The following is a 19,303-nucleotide window of genomic DNA, read 5'->3' on the forward strand; positions in this document are numbered from 1 at the left end:
GGATGTCTAGGAAGCAAGTATCACATGCGCCCACATGGTTTAGCTGCTATTAATCTCAAATCTAAATCTGATGTAGCAAAACTTATGGCCAAATGCCCTTGGTCTGGATGCATGTCACCTTAACTGAGCATGCTCTCCAAAACTAACGGGCACAGAGACCATGTATGGCCGATAGCAGTGGTTTACATAATTGAAATCTGGCACATTAAATGCTGACTTAATGTGACAATTAAGGGAGAACTGAAAACAGATTCTGTTAAGAAAGACAAACACCTTTCATATGGCTGAACCTAAATGGAGACTTAATTGTACTTTAACTGTTGCAAGAATGATGGATGCATGTAGTGGCAAAATGGGAAGTTTTTCAAAGCAATTCCTTAATTATTACTTCCTAGTACAACTGGCACCCATCAGCAAGATAACTTCAGTGTTAATACCTGCCACTGGCACTCAACCAAGCAGCCCCCACCCCCACCCCCACCCTCCCCCACCCCACCCCCCACTGGTGTCACACAATATGCAGCTGACAAGATCACACAGAGCAGACTGACTGTGAGGAGAAGGTCACTTCTGAGTCACTGCTTTGATCCTACATACGACATTCAGTCCGAGTTACACACTTAATATTAAATTGGGATTTGATCACAGATTAAAGTGCTGTATTTAGAGGAGCTAAGTTCCCCACATGTTGTGTTTTTATCATCTTGAGTCTATTATTGATGGGTGGGCTGGACCCAGGATTTCAGTGCATGTCACCAATAATATAATGATAGGACCTACATGCTTTGCTTCCTGCCTCTGACTCTGACCTAGATCTCCCAGCAAGATCAAGCTATTGGGGAAAATTACGAAAAAACACCATTAAATGTACATATATTATTTACACGCCCTCGGCTGAGGCTATGTGTTCTTTTCTGTCCTTCAGCAAGGAGGAAAGTCACTCAGCCAAAGGTCAACAACCGTGCAGGCACTCGCATGCAAAAATATGCACAATGCATAACTGGTGAAAGAGCCAATAAAACAGCTGTTATTTGTTAGGATGCATGTACTTGCTTAAAAGTTAAAAAAAAAATAGCTCAGAGTGTTTATCAATTTTGAAATGGCCAAAATTTTCATCATGGTCAACAAAGCAAGCTGCCAGTCTGCAATGACTTGTGGTCTGTAGGAAAGCAAATGGGTTTTGTGTGAGCTGCACTGAGAAATGATTGGTGTCACTCTATCTTGGGAGCAGCTGTTTGAGAAGACAGTGCCGTCTATGTGCAAACAAATGATGATAAAATCTATTATACAGTGTAATAGTCTGTAAATTCCCAGAACAGATCAGGCTGGCATTGTCACGGGGCAGAAGAGTCACTACATCACAGGCTGCTGGCAGTGATGGAGATTAAAGCCCTCCCTAATGGAGCAGCAGCAGGGCAGGGGGCTGTGCCAAAGAACAGGCCAGGGCAGAGAGGACAGAGGTTTAGAGGGGCAGAGAGCGAGCAGCTGCCTGAGAAAGTGACCTGGAATCCAGAGACCTCAAAATCGCTCCAGGTGCAGATCTGTGTGAGTGAGCGTGAGCAAAGTCTGGCACATTAAAAGACTGGCAATCACTCCACATGCTGGCACACAACAGACTGAACAAACTGAGAAAATTTTTGAACATCTTCCACTTAATGACTGCGAACTGGCGATTTATGCCTGTCTGAACTGAACACATCTGATAACTTAAAATTTAGACATACACTTTGATAAGGCTAAGAGTTGTTCTTCATTAGCTCAGTAGTGAGTGAGTCAAGTTGTGTTTTCATGCCACACAATTATAGGGTCTGGTTAAAAATAAACCTGCAACCCAAACAAACACTGCTCTTTATTTACAATTCGGCTCAAACAGCAAGGACACATTAAAACTAGTAGATATCCAACGTATGAGCCTACAGCTGGCAGTCAAGATGACCAAGGATCAAACAACCACACCATAATAAATCCACTGAGTACATACAATCTTCATTGAAAAGAGACCAGCTGACCTATAGCAGTAACAGCCTGATGTGTCAGCTTGAAAGACCCTGAAAAAATATTTTCCTCAGCCTCTTACTATGAGAGATTAGGTACAACATGATCGCACAATTATCTGCCGAAAATGGAACAATTCTGGCAATGTCACATGGGCAGTTTATGCATTTGGGTCGATCTGAAGTGGGCGGTGCTCAGTTGGAAAAAGGTGACACACCAATTATGTTTTAGCATCCTTTGAATCAAAATGTGATGATGGGCGGCTTTTCTCACAGCAGACATTATGATTTGTGACCAGACGCACCGGAAAGTGGTGTGTCTGGTTCCAAATCGCTGTGAGAAATGTTTGCTTCCAGAAGCTTCATGACGTAGCTGCTACTGGCTCTGCTAGTTGCTTAACTGCTGTATCTGGCAAGCTAACAGTTAACACGCTATCCCACTGGTTTAGCTCTAGCTGGGCACAGTGGCTCCCAGAGCCTCTCTCTGTTGTCTCTGTAATGTGCTGCTCCAACCTCTGACATTTGGTGCCCACTGTACACCATTTGTTAAATAAAAACTAATGGAAATAAACCTCTCATGGATAATAAACTCGCTAATGGTCAGTTGGCAAGCTAATTAGCTCAGCTTGGTTGCTAATTATACAAAAAGTTCACACAAAAACACAATTTTTTTTTAATCACCGACTCCTGTCTTAACCATGACTCTTTTGTGGAGCAGCTTATACTCTGAAAGAAGAGGTTAAATAAAAGTGGAAGGTGCAACAGAGCTAATAAGCTACAATAACTTACTCTGTTTTGGACTCTCTGATTCACCATCTCCTCAAAGGTCAGTGCTGTCAAGACAGCTTGCGTTATTCAGTGGTGCAGATTCACAGGTCGAACTTACCACAAAGTTGAGCTAAATGTGAAAATTGTCCATGGACTTACTTAACCCCCACAATTGAATCCACCTATTGTGGCACTGGAACGAACTGAATTAGCCACAAAGTGAGGCAGTTTAAATCAAGCGAAGGCCCTGTTTTACTCAAGTGAGACAGTGAGTCAGCATGCACAACACCAGGCCCATAAATGCGAAGCAGCTAAATGGAATTTCATTGTATTACTTACACCTATACTTCAATGGATTATTTCATTATGAATATTTAATAATGCAATCATGAAAACCTTGAAATCATGTTTTCAGGGGTTTAATGTTTATGTATTTTCACAAATGGAGCAGATTAATGTTTGCCGCCCCCCCTCTTCATGAGCAATGGGACAGCCCTGGTTAAGTGTGCCAGGATGTTCCTTAAACACACTCAAGGAGCTGAGAGTGATTTAAACACAATTGATAGCTATGAGCCTTTACTGCTGATTTCAAATTGCATCACAAAACAGGTGGAAGCTAACATTGTACTAGACACGTTGTCACACTGGCTGCTCCAAACTGCAGTGTGAAGCAATGTCCCATTAGCCACAGAACATAAAGCACGTCCACATTCATCCACACAGTCAGTGCTTTGAAAGGATTAGCGAGGCAAAAGATCTAAACAATGACAGGTCCAAGTTTCTCACCACTGTAATGAGACACTGTTGCTACTCTACACTTGCAGGCTTCCTACTTTTTACAATTAATGTGATCAGTGCTTTTCTTTCATGTTCTTCAACATTCAAAATGTTTAACTTCACCAATAACAACAGCTTTAAAGTGACTTCACTTTACTTACTTTTTGGCTTTTTAATAAAAGCACACAGGAGAACCCTGCAAGGTTGCAATATTTTTCACTGTATTACATGAAAACACTCATGTTCCAGCTAGTGAGCAGCTTCAGTGTGTCTGCACAACAGGCAGTCAAGCGCTTGGTCTGGCTTGGTTTCACACATGTGAATGGAGAAAGCAGCTGGACTGGACTGAACAAAGCAACAGTGAGCCGAGTCAAAATGTACAGCACTATTACACCGGTCACTTAGGGAGACGATGGATATAAAGTTTAGGCAGTTAAGCTGAATGGGTGGAAAATGTTCAATGTGGAGTCGACAGCACAGGGAAAAGTACTTTGTTAGGATGGAGTATTTAAAGAGAATGTGTGAGTTTTACCCTTTCAACTCCAAAGTAACATAAAAAAAATAAAAATAAAAAAAAAAAATCAGAGAAGGTAATTATATATCATTCAGATTTTCATGCTTCCTGGATCCAGAAGATCATCCTGTAAGATATGCTAAAGGTTTTTCCAGGTCCAGTCAGTGGATCTGCATATGTGTGCTCCCGTCTGTCTCTGTTGATGTAGGGCAAACGCAAGACACACGCCTCACTACACTAAGCTGCACGGGCAGACAAGTGCAAACACTATTCATCACCATGGCACCGGCTGAGGGACTTTGGTCCTCGACACACACACCACATTAGACCATAGCATCTCACCCCACGGTGTTCATGAAGAGGCTTTTGGCACATTAGAGGAAGCAGTTGCAACTTTAAACACACTGGCCCACAGGCTCATTCTGAGTAGAGCTACTAGAACGGCCAACAGTCCCACACACTGCCATCATCCAAGTCTGAGCTAAACGGTTGTTACTTTTTCCAGGAGTCTCTGTATCTCTCAAGGCTTACCACTACCTTTCACAGTCATCTTACATCACTGTTTGTTTGATCAGTGCGGGTAATAAAGTTCCCATCTGGTTTCCCAACTGAGACTCTGGCCAACAGAGGCGGGACATATTTGTGGAAAACCACAAAGAGAGAGACACAATCCTTACAAAAAAAAAAAAAAAGGTTTTATCTGATTCTCTTGGGATTTCACGTTCACAAATGGAATCAATCAAGCCACAAACTAGAACATTTAAAGCAGAACAAGCCTGAGTTCAGTGAATTCAGTTTCCACTAAATTCATGTTTTGGATCAGTTATGGCCGCATATTTCTGAAACATAAATATTTTAGACTGTAAGAGCTCATAGTCTAGAGGGGAAAAAAAATCAGAGTCAAAGTCAAGGACTAATTCATGTTTAGACTGAGTACAATCAGCAGTTTCTGTAAGCCATGACTTAGATCTGAAACGGTACCGGTTAGAAATGCAGTTTAATTTATGCATTAACAAATAATGTACATGGAGTAAAACCAATAGTGAAAGCAACCATCCTGGAACACGTAAATGCTTTTTGTTGCATTCCAAGATGACTTTATAGAATTTTTCCTATGGTATTAATGACCTGTGGGTTCAGTCATCTTTTTCCCTCATGATGAATAGCAGTGTATTTAATATTACACACAGTGTTAGCTTTTTTTTCTGAAGCCACCACAGCTTCCTTCCCATATGGTATTCCCCTCTTTGTTTGACTCTATGAGTTCCAGACTGGATCCCACGGGGGAGCCCAGCAGAAAGAAGGCAAGTTAACTTTGACAAGGGGGAACTTCGGGATGTTTCTCAGAGAGGTGGACAGTTTTATTCATGCAGTAATTCATTCCAGTCAGCGGCATTATGATCTTAGGGGAGTACTGGACCTCCTCCATCTCCAGTCACTTCAGCCACGGCTGACATTGATTTTTTTTTTCCCTGTACACTGTAGATCCAAGTGTATCCACAGATCATAGTGTCGGTAATTCAAGGATATAATTTTAATGATGGAAGAATAGTGGCTGTTTTGCTGAGTGATCCCAAAGTGGAGAGGAGAGTTTATATCCCCACACTGATCATACGAATATTTGATGATACTAATATTTACAGGTATTGCAGCACATGAAAAGACTGAACTGGCAATGACTTAAAGAGCATCTGCTACTGTCTTTTACACCGGGGTCTGCAGGGGTTTTACTCTTGCATGACAAAGATGGTGCTTCAGCCCGCAGATGTAGGCAATTAGCGGCCACATTTTTTATTCACATTGCTTAATGAGCTTTGGTTTGGATTAAGAAAGAGACAAACAGCCAAACTGGACTCGGACATAATCTGTCCTGCCAGTTCGTATCCTTCAACCACTACAATTCGTTCACAGAGAAAAAAGAAAGATAAACAAAAAAGAAATCCCAACCCCCTCCTGCTCGAAGTGAGGAGGAATGAATGAGCTGGGGAGCAGACGGTCTCATGCAAAGTTAACTTTTTGGAGAAAAGTTGCCTCTGGTGCAACAGTGGATCAAAACAGCCCCAGACAGAAAGGCAGAGCTCGCAGTTGTAACATTTTCAGCATCTCGCCAAGAAACAGAAGATGTCAAACTTGCCTCTTTATCTCTGCGGGACTTGCTCCCTCTTGTCCTAAATCCACTCTGCGGACAAAAGTAGGATCCCAGAAGTGATTCTCCAAGTCTGGAGTGGCTCCTGAAGCCCTTCCCCGCTGCTTTTTACCTCAGCTCGCGTCTGCTGTGCTGGATGAAGCTGGACGTGGCTCTCATCCGGACCTCAGCACTTTGAATGGGGCTCTGGGCGGACCTGAGACTGAAGGGTCCGCCGGGCGGAGGGAGCGGCTGGAGCGGCGTCACTGGGCTGGTCCAGCGTCCCCTAATCACCTCCAGTGCGGGGGGGGGGGCGGTGAACTGGGCTGTGATGCCTTCAAATGTTGCCGGAACGATTGCCATTTCGTGTTTTTTTTTTTTTTTTGTTTACATGAAATGCTCTTAATGAATCTAGTCATGATTATATTATGGAGACACAAGCTTTCGAAAACCTCAGCCATGCCAAACATATAGGCTACCAAACACCACCCACCTTCATCTAAACGCATGGCTAAATATTTCACATCTTATGCTTTTATGATGATGAGGGTGCGTTTCAATATGAGATTGACTCTGGAAAATGAATGAATGAATGATTGATGCAGGATGGAAGTAATGTGCTTTACAATATTCAGTCTAGTATTACGAAAATAATAAGAATTATTGGGGTCGAAATTCTATGTTTTCTTAAAATAAGATGAATATTTGACCAAAGAAGTCCCTGGAGTTGGAGATTTACGTGGTGAACGTTAACGCCTCATAAAGCTCTCGGTTCAACCCACAGACGCATCCGCGGTCCACCCGACAGCACAACACCCCCCTCCTGTGTCTTCAGTCTAAACAGCAACTGTGTTAGTTTCATGTGTCAATAGAGAGGCTCTAATGTATTTCTAATGATCAAGAAACTGACCGTTCAAGTTTTGTATATAGGCCTATCTCTCTCTCTCTCTCTCTCTCTCTCTCTCTCTCTCTCTCTCTCTACGGGGGGTTGGGGGGTGTAATTACTAGCCCTGTCTTTATTTTAGTCCATCCTGCATAACAATATTGTATTAAACACCACTCTGGGTAGTAAATGCACCAGGGTTATTTCACTCAGACAACCTTTCCTCCGTTTTTACGCAGTCTGTGAACTCTCATCTCCCCAAACAAGTGAAGTGACCCAGATAGAGTCGGTGTTAAGGCGCATGCGCGGTGGCGTCCGCGATTTCCTTTCTCTGGAGCCGACGGAACTGGAGTCCGGTGGTGTTAGTTTTTACTTCACGGACTGTTTTTGCTCATAAAGAGGATTTCGGTGAGTTTGGGTGTGTTTCTGGTTGATGTAACTGAGTGGGTGGTCGTACATTTGAGCTCACCGTGGCACTGCGTCAGGAGGATAAACCGGGCTGGAGCGGTCTGAACGCTACCAGGTGTTGTCGGAAGTCAGACACCAGGGCTGGCTCTGCCTGCCTGCAAATAGCTTTTTTTTTCTCTTAAAGCACAGATTTATGGCGTATTTTCAAATCTGGCTAAATCCAGTATTTGAGAAAATATGTAACGCATCATAACAGTGGACGCTGATACACAGACGTGTAACTTCCTCGCCATGATTACGCCAGATCCCGTTTAACTAAGTGACGTTTATAACGTTAACCAGCAGCAGTCAGGGATCATTACATGGCCCTGGCTTGTTTTAACTCACACTGCACCGATTATACACGCATCACATGCTTTATCTAGGCCTGTTCCCTTGTTTGTTTCCATTATGGATATATTTGTGATTAATTCCAATTTTTAAAACCTTAGAATATTTTATTCTAGAATATTATTATTATTATTATTATTATTATTATTAGTCATTATGTCCTCACCTCTATAATAAAATGAAGGGGTGGCAGGAATAGTTTTCAGCCATGTGCTTCGCCTAACAATGCAGTTTTTCAGTCTTGTTTAGGATGGAAAAATGATTTTCATTTTAATGTCCTAATCATGTTCATATTTCCTGTTTCCTTTTTTTCCCCCCAGAGTGTCTTTTATGAGTAATCAAAGGCAGCAGAAGCCTACGCTAACAGGCCAGCGTTTTAAAACACGAAAAAGAGGTAAGAAGCTTCAAGGCAACAATCACACAGCGCAGCTGACTGGAACTGAATGTTTTGTTAGGATAGTCTTTATCAGTTTCCATCGGGTTCAATGAGAAACACCTCACCTATCACCTGCTTATAATCAGCAACACTGGAACATGATCATAAGGTTTGATCACTGAAGACCGTGCCCATTTGATCACTGACTAAATGTTCAACACATTTGAATTGCCTCTTTGCACACCAAAAATGGGTACCTGGCCCAAAACTTTTGTGTGGCAAATAAATGAGTATTCTTTCTTCACTGCCACTGAAGACTAAGCTCACACAGCAACCTCACATAAGTGTGTGGGATCTGTATGACTTAACCTGTGCAAAAAAGAGAATATTTGAATCTGTGTATGTTTATGACCCGAGTATGTCTTTAGATGCGTCTTTTAGAATCATAAGATCATAAGTAAATGGCAGGTAAATGGTAAACTGAAATTAATATCTGTCTTTTCAACAGATGAAAAGGAGAGGTTTGACCCTTCCCAGTTTCAGGAAAGTATCGTACAAGGTCTGAACCAAACTGGCACTGACTTGGAAGCTGTCGCTAAGTTCCTCGATGCCTCTGGCGCCAAACTTGACTACCGACGCTATGCTGAGACACTGTTTGACATCCTGGTGGCTGGTGGAATGCTGGGTAAGTGGCAGCACACTTTTAGATTTTTTCTGTCTTTACAAAAACATTTTAAAAGTGCTCTGCCTATCATTGGCTTTTGAATGTGATTATAGTAAGGGCTGGGCAATTAAGTCAAAAAGTTTCAAAACCAACATTTAGGAACCCTAACTAACTTAAACTTGCTGTTGGTTAATTTGCATTTGTTAATACCAACGAATGCATCAACTGTCCCATCTAAAAATAAATAAATAAATAAAACTTCCTCATATTCAGTCAAGCATCTCCACCCCATCCAACTTTCTACTATACTACTATTCATACTACTGACGATATGGATGACACAAGTGCAAACACTCAACCCACAATGTGAGCCGCCTTTTTACCAAAGAAGAATGCCGTGTCCGATGTTTGAGCACATTTTGGCATCAATGAAGATGACACAGGACAAGAACAAGTCAAATGAAAACACTGCTCAAAAACAATTTCAGCGACCAAAAGTAACACCACCAGTTTTTTTTTTTTTTTTTAAATCACGTAGCATTATTTAAAATGATTTACTTTGTTTGCAGAAGATGAACTTGCTTTTTATTTTAAAACTGAACTGGCACTTTTTTTCTTTTGAGCCATGCACTCTTCATATTTGGCCATGTGATTTTGCTCCAATTGAATAAAACAAATTGGTGGTGTTACCTTTGGTCGTTATCCATGTCTGTCACTGTCTGGGATTTGTGACTTATAAGACCCAATCAGGAGGCGAGTTGTGTGGACGCCCGGCATAAACATAGCAAAAGTGATGCGTTTTAAAAATTTAAGCAAAACTAAGTGTGGATGTAGCCTGAGGCTCAGTGCTTGTGCTTATGTCATCCATATCATCAGCTTCTCCTTGAGTAAACACAGACTAATGTTAGTTGTACAGTGCGGAGGGACGTGACTGAGCACTAGTTTTAGTATTTTTTTTTTAAGTGAACATACTCTATGGGGAAAGTAATAATTGAACCAAAAGGAGCAAGATTAACTCATAGAGAGCTTCTAAATGTCAGTTTTGACAGTACTTGATCCTTCAGTTAATTGCTTAACTCTAGTTTGAAATAATTATGATATTGATTTGAGATCATATTTCCGATGAAGGCGATGAGATTTGGCAGTTATACAGCTAATGTATGTGTCATCAGGCTAAAACCAGCCAAGATAAGAGCAAACAAGTGCCTGCAGTGGTGTCTTGACTCTGATACCATAAATACCACAATTGAAACATTAAGATTCCTGCAACTGTAGACATAAATTGTGAAAAAAAAGCTACTCATCTGAGGCATAAAACTCATAAAATTAAGAAAATGTGTTTCTTTACAGCCCCAGGGGGTACCTTGTCAGATGACATGACATGCACAGACTTCTGTCTCTTCAAAGCACAAGAAGACATGGAGACCATGCAGGCATATGCACAGGTGAATACCAAAGTGTTGCTCGTTGTGCAGTGTTATCAAAAAAGAGTTGAAAATCCAAGTTTTAAATCGGAGCAAATAATGAAACTCGATTTGTGTTTCTTTTCAGGTCTTTAACAAGCTCATCAGGCGTTACAAATACTTGGAGAAAGGATTTGAGGAGGAGATTAAAAAGGTTTGTTTTTTTTTTTAAAAGTTTCTTTGCAAAAACATACAGTACCTGTTTAGGTCAGGTTTTCTGAATTCATGACCATTATTACCTCAAACCAATATTTATACATTTATGTCTGACTCAGAATCAGCCTAAAGGACTGTGTTTATATGTTTGCTCTGTGGCAGCTGCTGTTGTTTCTCAAGGGCTTCACAGAGTCTGAGCGCAACAAGCTGGCCATGCTAACAGGAATTCTGCTTGCCAACGGCAATATCTCTGCATCCATTCTCAGCAGCCTCTTCAATGAGAACCTGGTCAAAGAAGGTACATACTTCTCTGCCTCCCTAGGTGTGCTTAGTTGTGTTTTTGGTTGTTAAGCTGACGAGGTCCGAAGGTGGACGTAGTTGGAAGAGAACTATAATGTAATTTCTTCTTGTGTGTTTTATTTTCTTTCCATCTTTAGTACCTCTTCATATATATTTAATTTTTTGTTGTTAAAACACTATCCTCTGTCGCTCTTGTCTTTTTCCTCTCACTCCTAGTTCCCACATCTGTCTTTTCAAAAAATGCATAGTTTATCATAGGGTTGTGCCAAAGGATGGGGATCTTTGGTGAGATAATCATCAGAGCAATCGCTGACAGCTCATGCCTCAGCCAACGCCAAGACGATATTTGCCTTGTTCTCCCACTAATGTACAGTGGCATGCAAAAGTTTGGGCACCCTTGCTTAAAATGTCTGTTACTGTGAATAGTTAAGTGAGCAGATGATGAAGTGATCACCAAAAGGCAGATACAAAATACCAAAAAAATGCATTCAGCTGTTCAGAGCTAGAGCACCCACCGGCAGTGACACTAGGACGATCGGTCTATGGATCACGCAACCCTAGTTTATCATATTTTCAATGATTTCCTAATATTTGAAGAACAAATATGCACATTAATATACGTTTACATTCTCATGCCTGCATAAATGAGAGTATGAAGGTTTTTGTTTTAACCAGACAGTATGGAAAAGTCATTCATGTCTATAGTCAGGTCTGATGTCAGTGGTACTTAAATGTCAGGTTTTGGGAATCATTTGATTTAGGAAATTGAATGGTTCCTCCACTGGGATGAACACTGATATTACATTCTTACTCTTCCTTATATGTTGCTCAATGGTAAATGTGAAGGGTCCCTTATGACACCACTTGCAGACTTCCTCAGTCGTGCTGTATATTTATGATGGTTAGAGGTTTGTTGGTGCCTTTTTCTTTTTTTGTCTGTTTGCTCTCCTACAAATACTTGAAATCAGTACTTGTCCTTGCATTACTGTATTTTTCTCAAAGATGAATATAGTGTTACGACCCTGCCTGAAGTGGCCACAACAAAAGGGAGACATATGGCAAAGATCAAAAAAGAATATTTTTATTATGCCAAATGAGATCTTGTAAGTATGAAGTGTAGGTCGTGCATAGGTGAGGTATGTGAGTGCAGGTGTTGTATGGTGCAGAACTAAACATAAGGATGAAACCAAGACAACATAACCAAACTGTGGTGTACCTGTGGAGAGGAGCAGAAGGTGTACAGATGTACTAACAAGCTGCAGACAAAGACAGGTCAGCAAAAGGGTCCCAAACCCCCAAGAGCCCCCCACCACCCTCCACACACATCAGCAACTGAATTCAAGAAGCAAATTAAGGATGGGAGCATATAAAGCAGAAACAGGCACTAATGGAGACCCCAAAGTTAAAACAAAATGAACCTGCTAAGGCTGGTTAACCAACCCCAGCTGGGACAAACAGGCTAAGCAGTAGCTGGAGGACCTGGCGGCTCAGCCAGTTACACACACACACACACAAAGCCCAGCCAGCAGGGCCAAGAGAGGATTTTTGTGAAAAGAACATCAGGCCCTGAAAGCACCAGAACAACCACCAGAAACACTGCCTCACCAAAGTCGCCATCACAGGGCACCCACTTCTGCACCTGCAGGTCTATCTTAACAAGAAAATCAATCAATCTCGTCCACTGACAAAACCTGCTCCCACAAAGCAGACAGAGATGGAGCAGCCCTGTGGCTCTCCACCAAGTCATCCCTTGAAGTAGATGGAGGAAGATCAGGCAGGGCAACGACATGTTATGGCAGCGCCGTACCTTTACTGTTTCCCCCGAATCTCAACATAAAGATTATTCTTTGGAATTCCAGTGACAAGAGTATTTGAAGTGATTAAATACACAAGCTACACATTCAGGGAAATCTCCATAAACCATTCTAGCTATTGTTAAGTTTATTCTATAGGCAGATATGGAAACTGTCATACAGCCATATCATAACAGGTTACCCTCAACCATTTAGGCCCCTTCACTTTTTGCACACTTTATTGTGTAGTAGATGTAATTTTAAATTGATTGCCTTTTTTGCCCATAAATCTATACTTAATAACTTAAAATGACAAAGTGAAAGCACATTTTTATAAATGTTTGCAAGTCTTTTAAAAAAAAAAAAACTGAAATCTCTCAGGTGCATTCTGTTTGCTTTAATTATCCTCGTCCTTATCAGGACAAAAAGTAAGTCATGAAGTCCAAGGAACTCCCTGTAGACCTCCACAATAAAACTGAGGTCAGAAATAGATCAGGGAAAGGGTATAAAGCCATTTCTTTTTTTTAAAGCTTAGAGTGTTCCCAGGAGCACAGTGGTGTCAATTTTCAAATGGAAGAAGTAAGGAACCACCAGGATTCTTCCTACAGCTGAACATTTGAGTAACAGTCACTCTACAGATCTTCAGAAGTCCTCTGCAGAAATGGGAGAACCTGGCGGAAGGAGGACCTTCTCAGCAGCACTCCATCAATCAGGCCTTTATTGTAGAGTGGCTAGATGGAAACCACTTTGAGAAAAAGGCATTTGAGAGTCAGCTTGGAGTTTGTGCTTCTGGCTATATTAGTTGTCAAATGATCACTCAGAGAGAAAAGTCAGAAGTGACAGAATATCTTTTTTATTTTGTCTTTCACACAGCTTCCATCTCACTGCCACTCACTGAACAGAGTAGATGCAGAGAGAGGTGTGTCTCTTGCCTCCAGAGTATTACTGGTGACCAATTAGCAAACTAACACTCAGCCAGTGTAAACATAGATGTGTATTTAATATACCTGTGCCTAAAACTTATTTTGTTGACTGCATTGTTGTTCTTTTGAGGCACTGATCCAGTTTAAACCTGTATAATCGCATCCTGTGGAGCTGTGTTTACCAATGTGTTAGTCAGGCCTAAACATTATCCTGGCAGGTCTGTTACCAGCAGCTGACTCCCATTTTTATGCATTTGTTCAGGTGTTTCTGCATGCTTTGCTGTGAAACTCTTCAAATCCTGGCTTTCTGAGAAGGACATCAACTCTGTCGCTGCCAGTCTCCGAAAGGTTGGCATGGACAACAGGCTCATGGTGAGCATGATATCTTAAATACAGAATCTTTACAAGGTTTAGGCGCTGTGCTTACCAATACAAAAAGAGTTGATATTATGTCTGTGCTCTATGATTAAGACTAATGAAAATAAAATGAATAAGTTCCAAACTACTGTGACATCCAGTACTCACTGAATGAACAAGGCTTGTTTGCTGAAAAGGGTCTGCTTCAATATCTGATTGTGTGCCCTTTCAGGAGTTGTTCCCTGCAAATAAGCGCAGTTGTGAGCACTTCTCAAAGTACTTCACAGACGCTGGGCTCAAGGAGCTTTCGGACTTTGCCAGAAACCAGCAGTCCATAGGCGCTCGCAAGGAGCTGCAGAAAGAGCTTCAGGAGCAGATGTCACGTGGGGACCCCCTCAAAGACGTAAGCCTTGTTACGTTTTTAGCTTCTTATGCACCTCTTTTTGTACGACAACACTGAGGATACCACTTAAGATTCCTTTATACCTCACCTCTGCCCCCTTTCTTTTGAGGAGTGCTGAAGAAAACGATACAGGGAAATCAGTGACAAGTTGCTGAAATCCACTCAACCTGAACATGTTATCTGCTTTTGCAAGCCCCTGTATCTTGGCAGGGTTCTCATACCTGAGACTTCTGCAGGATTTGATAAGCAATATCATCATATGCTGACATTGGTTTGCCTGCTTTGCTAATGATAAATATTACATCTCTGGTCTTGGGCCTAACAGATCATCACCTACACCCGAGAGGAAATCAAGAAGAACAACATCTCCGAGCAGACGATGATTGGACTAATTTGGTCCAGTGTAATGAGCTCCGTGGAGTGGAACAAGAAGGAGGAGCTGGTCACAGAGCAAGCCATCAAACATTTAAAGGTGACACTTAATGTTATACGGCTCTGCCGTTCCTTGATTCCGTTGCAGTCATGGCAACGTACTTGGAAACGGGAGATCTAAAGAAACTTCCAGGTGTCACTCTTACACTGTGGCTCCGAGATGTTTCAAATCCGGGACTGCTGAAATCTTTGACTAACCTAAAAGCATTCCACAAGTAAAGCAGAAGTAATGTAAAAAATCAGAAACATATCTTGAACCCATCTCCCACTTGTTGTCTGAATTTTCCCCAATTTTACATTCTCAGCAATACAGCCCACTGTTGAAGGCTTTTACCTCCCAGGGCCTCTCTGAACTTACTCTACTGCTAAAGATCCAGGAGTACTGTTATGACAACATCCACTTCATGAAAGCCTTCCAGAAAATTGTTGTACTACTTTACAAAGGTAAGTTCTTCTGTTGTGTAGATAAGGCTCCTTTTTCCATCCTCACAATTAGGGGAAAAAGTTCATGTTGGAAATTGCGTGAATGACCCATCAACCTTCTTGGCAACAAGCACCTGCTGACACATCTGTGCTGTTAGTCGTGTTTAATCTTTTTTCTTTTTTTTGTATTTTCTTTAAAGCGGATGTCTTGAGTGAGGAAGCAATTCTGAAGTGGTACAATGAAGCCCACCTAGCCAAAGGAAAGAGTGTTTTCCTTGAACAGATGAAAAAGTTTGTTGAATGGCTGAAGAATGCAGAGGAAGGTAAGCACATCAATGTTTGTTTTTTTTCTCTGGGTTCTACCTCCCAGAGCTGCCAAATAACCCAAAAAAACATGGCATGGGGTTTGTGCTTTATCTCATTTATGCCGACTAACAAACTATGTAATTGATGTGTACACTCTATTCAGTGTCTTTCTCTCTGTCCCAATTATATTGGTAGTAATTCTTCTTGTGCAGATGTTTGAGCATGGAGATGACCAATGGTTTCTTTTTTCCAGAGTCTGAATCTGAGGAAGAGGAGGCAGACTGAGCACCACTGGCTCTAACTACCATCTTGATTTTTATTTTTACATAAACACAGCACCAAATGCAGTACAAGGATTTGTTACAGAAGTCTGTCTGTGTTTCTTTTTATCCTTTCCTATTCTCTACCTCCTCATATCTAGTTCAACCTTAATGGAAGGGCTTTAATACTGTTTTTCTTTTCTATATGTTTTGGGTCTGAATCAATACTTGTACTGTCCTTTATACTCTCCAGGAGGCGGTCACAGTGCCACAGTTAGAGAAATTGATTGAAACCCCTTTCACGTAACAAAAAGAGGGGCTTTTTTTGGAAAGAGAGTTCCTTTTAAAATTAGCTAGTTTGAAGGCATATTTCACAGTTATTGTATTTAGTCATGGAACTCTTACTCACCAGAGGTCTGTCTGTGTAGCCATGACATCTTGGTGCTCTGAAAGACAAACTGTTTTTGTAATTTCATTTTACATCTCTGCTAATTGTAAGACAACTCTGAATTTATTGCCAGTTTTTAGATACTGTCTCCATTATTGTTGATGGAGCTGTACTTTTTCAAACAGGCGACGGTGGCAATGCCCCATAAAATGAAATTTAATTGCTTCAGACATCTTCTGTAACAGAACCATGCTAGCTTTGTAGGGTTTTTCCTTGACCATACAGTTCAACTTTTTAAAATAAATGGAAATTCATGGTTTTCATTTTCTGCTGTATTTATTATTACTGGGTACATACAGTTTAGGAACATCAAATAATATAATGTAAAGGACAAGGGAAAAAATCCTATACATTTGCATTCATACAGACACAGCCAATCATATGGAGAGGTTCTTGTAAAAACTCAGGGAAATCCATTTGTTGTGTTCCAGATCAACTTAGGTTCCCTCGAAATTTTCCATTGGTTGATCTGTAGCCTCACCTAATCAAGTAATCAAGAAAGGCAGCCTGGGTTGCGTGACCTGAGGTGCAAACAGCGATCTCATTCACTTCAGTCCTATCCCACTTTAAATGGTAATTATGGTTCAGTCAAGCATGCAAAAATGAGAGTGAGATGGTGATTCAAGATGTTATGAAAACAGAGGTCCATGCACATTCATTAGGACAAGTCATTTTACAAAGTCTAAAAACAGGCTGCTCATTTTAATGGCATGCCGCAAACAAACTGAATTTTGAGTGTGTATTTAACCCCATTCCTGGCCTGTGATGTTTAAAAAAAAAAAAAATTGTCAGCTAACTTAATTTAGATTTCCCAAACAAAAAAAATGTATACATTTGATACTTTTGGCATCTATAGACCTGAACCTCAAACAGAACCACCATCGCTCTGCCTGGAGAGGATCCACTCATTTATTCTTGAGTGTTTTCCAAAGGAAAATTATTTAGCTATGATACAGTCACCCAGACCTTGAATGCACTGGAGCGGTTTTGTTAAGAATTACAGTACATGAAGAGAGAGGAAGGTGAATGACTCTGAATAGAATGGATGATTCACACGAGTACAAGTCAGCATGTATATTTCAGCTGAAAGTACTGTATAGTACAGCAGGACCCAAAAAGCATTATCGACTGATAATCAGTTTCAGTCAGTGCCAACAGATGGCAGTAAGTCCTTAAGAGAATCTTCCTTCTCTTATTAAAGCCCTCCAGAGACTGAGTTGAGCTCAAATAGAAAATGCCATTTTGAAGAAACCAGACTAGAAAGTATTAGACGCAGGCAGAACTACAAAGTATCCGACACAAGTATTTTCTCTGCCTACCAGTCTCGGGAGGATTTGTTTGCCTTTTGGTTTTATTTAGTCACTCATAAGAACAATTTGGAGAGTGACATGCCAGCAGGGGGAAACACGGCTGCTTTAGGTTTAGTGTGTGAGCCTGCGTGCAACTTTGCATGTGGGTAGCACTGGATGGCATGATGCCCCCCACCACCGACTCCCACCCCACCTGTTTCTGAGCAAAGCATTGGTAATACCATCTTGGTGGGACTGTTCTCTGCTTGTTACCAGTGCTGCCTCACTTCACACCACACAGAGAGCTCCTCCCCGTGTCATTTTGAACAGTCACTGAGCAGAGCTGCACACTGAAGACTGCTCTCTTATAATGAGCTGTGCACACCGTGCCCTGACACATCTGTTTGTTTTGCTTATGAGCCATTTTTAAGCAATTACATACGCTGTTGGGTATCCTAAGGTTTTGTTCTTGTTTTGTTCAAGGTATTGTATCTTTAGGTATGCCAAGGTATTAAAGATTTTGGTGGTAGACATCCTGTACAAGACAGACTTAAATCATTTCTGTTAGTGAGGGGGAGGGCAGGGGTGTCTGCATTCTCACATGACTTCCTATACTTGTTTCCATATCTACAAACTGCAGCATTCACAGCAAAAAATGACATTGTAATCTCTTTAATTTTTCAATGACAACAACAACAAATGTGTCAGGAAAAAAACAGCAGAACACTGACTTGACTTATTTTTGGAAGTTTCTCAGTTGGACTTCCAGCTTGAACTGAGCATAGCAGCACAGTGTGCCAGGGAATGCCAGGGGAGTTGTGGAGAGCAATTATACTGGATTTCACACTGCGGCTTTGGTCAGTAAACATGGCTCAGACTGCAATGCAGAACTCATCTGAATAATGCTGTCAGAAAACACAGAGACGGGGCAATGATTCTTTTGAATATGTGGAGAGAGACTTGAGATAATTACTCGGTTTTCAACAAAAAAATACTACCCCCTGCTGACCGTGCTGAACACAAAAGATGCACTGTTTTTGTTTTGGGCATATTGTAAGTGATATGTGTTTACTTTGCATTTCAAGCAGCATTGTGTTGCTGGCCAGTTTTTCTTTTTTGCTCTGCTGCTTTTGTATTTACGGAGGACCACTCTAATGCTGGGCTTAGCACCCAGGTGAAATATGGAAATGAGGATCAGCATGTTGACTCACTAAATGCTGCCAATTTGTCCTTGGATCAACTTTTGCCAAACATCCTAAAGCAGTGCAGCCTTACAACCCTGATGTAGTCATATTATGGACAACTGAGCACCTCTATAACAGGAAATAGCCGCTAAGCTCCAAAGGGCTTAAGCGTTTTGGGGTTATAGGCTGACAGCTACTGTTGTCTGTCAGCAGTACCCATCTCGGCTCATGTTGGTGTCTGTCCCCGGAGGTAACGCAGCCATCCTCACCGGCTTTGTCTCCAAGAGGGAGACTTCACGTAGCTGCTTTTTAATGTTGTGGACTGGAACCTTTATTCTCAGTTATTCATCGTGTATTGTACTCCTGTTTCAGAGGCAGCTTAATTACAGACGACAGCTTGGTTTGAACCTTTTAGACCTTGGCTGCTGCTAAAAGTCTTGTGCATTCTTTGGGCTTATTCTTTGTCTCTCATCAGTCTCAGGCCTGATTTGATATGACTTTAATTAGCAAAAAAAAAACCTTGTGAAATTAAGGGGGTAATTTTTAAGAATGCCAACTAATGCACTATAATTATATTTAATGCACAGGCAGTATAGTGGATATTTTGCCTAGGTAAAGCTCCTGGATATCTAAAGCTAATCCAAGATAAACATGTGATTATAACAGC

At 41.3% G+C, this 19,303-nt stretch overlaps 2 protein-coding genes across 4 annotated transcripts in view; one reads left to right on the forward strand and one right to left on the reverse strand.

The window, feature by feature from the left end:
* myo1b (myosin IB) overlaps positions 1-6,466 on the reverse strand; it is a 59,057-nt gene extending 52,591 nt beyond the window's left edge. The window contains exon 1 of one of the 3 annotated variants that reach the window (XM_071492959.1): positions 6,188-6,466. The gene's annotated coding sequence lies outside the window, so the exon portion shown is untranslated. The remainder of the gene's footprint in view (positions 1-6,187) is intronic. The other 2 variants (XM_071493146.1, XM_071493055.1) reach the window with 2 other exon arrangements.
* Positions 6,467-7,329: 863 nt separating this feature from the next.
* LOC139630108 (eIF5-mimic protein 2-A-like) lies at positions 7,330-16,426 on the forward strand. Its single transcript, XM_071493268.1, has 12 exons — positions 7,330-7,469; positions 8,180-8,253; positions 8,744-8,920; positions 10,250-10,344; positions 10,451-10,516; positions 10,681-10,816; positions 13,797-13,906; positions 14,124-14,294; positions 14,620-14,766; positions 15,032-15,170; positions 15,350-15,472; positions 15,709-16,426. The coding sequence occupies exons 2-12, from the start codon at positions 8,190-8,192 to the stop codon at positions 15,738-15,740; spliced, it is 1,260 nt and encodes a 419-aa protein (XP_071349369.1). The 5' UTR covers positions 7,330-7,469; positions 8,180-8,189; the 3' UTR covers positions 15,741-16,426.
* Positions 16,427-19,303: the final 2,877 nt, after the last annotated feature.

Source organism: Trachinotus anak, unplaced genomic scaffold, assembly GCF_046630095.1.
Source record: "Trachinotus anak isolate AG129_WGS33_773 ecotype Australia unplaced genomic scaffold, CSIRO_AGI_Tana_v1 ptg000001l, whole genome shotgun sequence".
Lineage (NCBI taxonomy): Eukaryota > Metazoa > Chordata > Actinopteri > Carangiformes > Carangidae > Trachinotus > Trachinotus anak.